Source organism: Dictyostelium purpureum (assembly GCF_000190715.1).
Source record: "Dictyostelium purpureum unplaced genomic scaffold DICPUscaffold_523, whole genome shotgun sequence".
Lineage (NCBI taxonomy): Eukaryota > Evosea > Eumycetozoa > Dictyosteliales > Dictyosteliaceae > Dictyostelium > Dictyostelium purpureum.
The window spans coordinates 12,970-16,955 of record NW_003519857.1 but is presented as its reverse complement, the minus strand read 5'-3'; the positions used below and the strand labels follow the sequence as shown (position 1 = coordinate 16,955).

General features: G+C 27.9%; 2 protein-coding genes across 2 annotated transcripts in view; both read left to right on the top strand.

Moving 5' to 3' along the window:
* Positions 1–2,231: 2,231 nt before the first annotated feature.
* On the top strand, positions 2,232–2,817 carry DICPUDRAFT_84714 (uncharacterized protein; the record flags this gene model as incomplete). Its single annotated transcript, XM_003294183.1, has 2 exons — positions 2,232–2,267; positions 2,446–2,817. 2 exons carry the CDS (start codon positions 2,232–2,234, stop codon positions 2,815–2,817), a joined length of 408 nt encoding a protein of 135 aa, XP_003294231.1.
* A 385-nt stretch (positions 2,818–3,202) lies between these two features.
* DICPUDRAFT_84713 (uncharacterized protein) overlaps positions 3,203–3,986 on the top strand; it is a gene marked incomplete at both ends in the record, with an annotated part of 2,906 nt that continues 2,122 nt past the window's right edge. The window contains 2 exons of the mRNA XM_003294182.1: positions 3,203–3,300; positions 3,330–3,588. Of these exons, the coding sequence (XP_003294230.1) occupies positions 3,203–3,300; positions 3,330–3,588 (357 nt within the window). The remainder of the gene's footprint in view (positions 3,301–3,329; positions 3,589–3,986) is intronic.

The window sequence follows — 3,986 nt, the reverse complement described above, 5'->3', positions numbered from 1 at the left end:
AGCATTCATCGTCGGCATTCATTTGGTCCTCATCATCAACATGAGCATCCTCCCCCGGCATTCGTCTTGGTCCTCAACGTTATCAAACAGCATTCATCTGGGTCCTCATCAGCATTCTCACAGGCATTCGTCTTGGTCCTCAGCGTTATCATCAGCATTCATCTTGGTCCCTCATCACCATCCCTCACAGGCATTCGTCTTGGTCCTCATCATCATGAGCATCCGCATCAGCATTCATCTTGGTCCTCAGCATTATCATCATCATCTGCATCCTCACCGGCATTCATCTTGGTCCTCAGCGTTATCATCCTCGGCATTCATCTTGTTCCTCATCATCATTAGCGTTTATCTTGGTCCTCATCATCAACATGAGCATCCTCACCGGCATTCGTCTTGGTCCTCAGCATTATCCTCATCAGCATTCATCTTGGTCCTCAGCATTATCATCATCATCAGCATTCATCTTGTTACTCAGCATTATCATCATTAGCAGCATACATTAGCAGCATTTATCAGCAGCATTCATCGTCAGCATTCATCTTGGTCCTCATCATCAGCATTAGTCTCGATCCTCAGCATTATCATCAACATGAGCATCCTCACTGGCATTCATCTTGGTCCTCATCATCATCACCATCACCATCATCAGCATTCATCATCAGCAGCAGCAGCATTCATCAGCAGCAGCATCATCAACCCCAAAGCTTAAGAAAAGAACTTTTAGTAAATCAATAATAATTAATAATTTTATAAAAAAAAAAAAAAAAAAAAAAAAAAATAATAATAAGAGAATATAATCTATTTGATGGAAGAAATACATTTTCCCTGGCCAGGCAAATATATTGGAACATCAATTAGAATTAGGATTCTGAAACATCATTAAATTTTAAAATAAAATATAATAAAAGATAATAAATTTTTTTTTTTATTAATAAAATGTTTATTTTTTACCGTTTTCCTTTTAATTAAAAATAGAACTGTTCAAGTATATAGAGGTTATTTATTCATTCTATCTTTATTAAATCAAAATAAATAAATCAAGCTAACAACCACAATTTAATAATGTAGATGATGTCTTGAAAGCTAAAATCAATCGAATATATATATATTTAAATTTCAATAATCAGTCTTAGTTATAAGGAGCCTTTAAGAAAGTTAATATTAAAACATTTTATAATAATTAATAGTTAAAAATCAATATACTACTAAACCAAAGGCAGTCCTCATCAAGCAATAACAGTAACACCCTAACATCACCAAATTCGACTTCACCTCCGAATCTTTACCAGGTTTTTTCAATACTATTTATCAATTGTAAATAAATTAAATACCAAATTATATCATGAAGAATCATTTAGATCCATGGGGTGGCCTTTTTTTTTTCATCAATTTTTTTTTTTATATTTAAAAAAATAAATAAATAAAATAAATTTAAAAAAAATAAAAAAATTTAAAGTGCATGTATATATTTATTTTTAATTTTAATGTTTGCGTCACATCAGGCCAGTGGAATCTCCTTCATTAGATGATTACTAGTTGATACACTTTTAGCCCTGTATAATTGTAAACTGGGGAAGTATTTTATAATAATGACGAAACGTGAACTCTAAATAAATAAATATTCCCTCAATCAGTTATTTATAAAAGTGCACTTTTAAAAATTATGATAAAATTAATAAAAAAAAAAAAATTAATTTTTTTTAATTTTTTTTTTATTTTTTTATTTTTAAAAATAAATACTGCACCACCATAAACATTATTTTATTATAAACTAAATAATAAAAATATAATAACTATATATTTTAAATAAAGCATACCAACAGTGAAGCAGATAAAGAATGTCAAATATTTAGCTTTTCAATGAACATATATATATATTCCCAAACATTAGCAAAGACACCATCAAACCAATTGATTTATGAACAGTCTTCAAGAAAGAATAAATATTGTAAAGTATGCAATTACGATATCAAATATTTTGGTATTGAAGATTTTAAAACCCGATAAAAGAATGTTTGTACAACTAAAAAACACTTTTTAGATCAGCAAACTCTAAAGGATCAAATATTTGGAATCGATTGGTGTCCAATTAATATTATCATCAGAATCAAATCAAATCAACAATCAGAACTGGTAATATTGGTTCAATAAAAGTCAATTTCACAAAATACAATCACATGGAGTGGTAACATATATCCATATAATACCACAGAAAAAGAATATTCATGAACATGGAATATGAGATAAAACAACAGGTACATGCAAATGTAATTCAGAATACACAGGTTTCAATTGTTCATCACCAATTAATAACAATAATAATAATAATCAAGCAGAAACAGAAACAGAAACAGAAACAGAAACCAATAACAATGGAACAGCTATAATTAAAGATTTTCAATATCGATTCAATTATAGAATTAGACTTTAACAATCATTAAATAGCAATATTCAATTTATCAAACAACACCATATAATAGCTATTTATTGAATAATATAAACTATTTAAAAGTTATTAAAAACAAAAGTATACTTTATGCAAGATTCCAACAATATCGAGAAATCAATTATCAATCATCTTATAATATGGCATCGAAATACTCATATCAAATAATTTTAAAATTACACCCTTTTATAACCCGTCTCAAAACCTCTAGTAATACTCAACAACAGCATAGTTCAGAGGAGAGAAACCAAAATATAAAAAGATTTGATGTTTGGTCATTTATGTTCCCTAGCTCATTATTAAAGTTATTATCTTCACATTTAACTTTAAGTTCATTAGACTTATTCAAAACAGTAGCAATCAACAACTAACTTTTCAGATGATCAAATTAAAGAATTGCAGGTGAAAGGAGTGATATTAGTTATGATTTGGTAGGAATTAAAGTTTGCACCCTTGATGAAAGAATATATATCTTAGATTCAGATTCAAAAGAGAAATATATTCAATGATAATAATAAATCTCCAGTTATGTGTACCTCGTAAACCTCATGCAAATGGTCTTTTAAGCTATATGGTTAGAACCTTTTTAGAACGTATTCATCATTTTTCATCCCTAAAAAAGCCCCGTATCAGGTTGGTGATAGTGCATTTTTTCCTAAGATAATTTAAATCATATTGTAAATAAAGATAGGTTGGCAACAATTTCAGATTCCTCAAGTAGCAACATTAAAACTTTGCTCAAAGATACATTAAAAGATGAGAAAAGTTGGATTGCAATTGAACTTGATGGTTTACGAAAAAGTTCCTACATTTAAATCAATTGCAACAACTGGTTTAAAACTCAAAATCGTAAAGTTAATCTAAGTAAATGTTATAATAATAGTGATGAAGCGGATTTTTATAAATTAAATAATTCAGCTTTAAAGAAATTATGTTTAGGTTTAGGTGTTTCAAGATCAAGTAGTAATAGGAGAATGGTTATGTCAATTTGTGGTATAGATCCATTATCTCATTCAACCAACCCCAATTTGTACTCATTATTATCAGAAGCAATTCAAAAAGATACTCAAGATCATATTCGTTGGTTAAACTCAAAAACTTGCATCAAAATTTTAATTTACCAAATCCTGCTCAATCAACATGTGAAGGTTACATTTTAGCAAAAATTTATTTTTTATTCATCCACAAGTCCTGTATTTTAACTACTCATCGTCTTTTTTAAGCTCAATCATATATGTATATATGCTCTACATTCTCATATTCGTAAAGTGGATAAAATATATTAAATAAAGATATTACAAACAAAACATAGTCTTTTCTTATTTTTTTTTTTTTTTTTTTTTTTTTAAAATTTTTTTTTTTAATTTATATTGATATTATAAAAGTTTTGTTAATTTAGATTGGAGAAAAAAGGATAAAATTTTAAAAAAAAATATCTTTATTAGGGTATATTTAAAGTATCCAAGTTTTAAGTTACATTAAGAACAATAGAACAAAATAAACGTGTTGTTATGTAAAGGGAAAATAACGACTTTTTTTT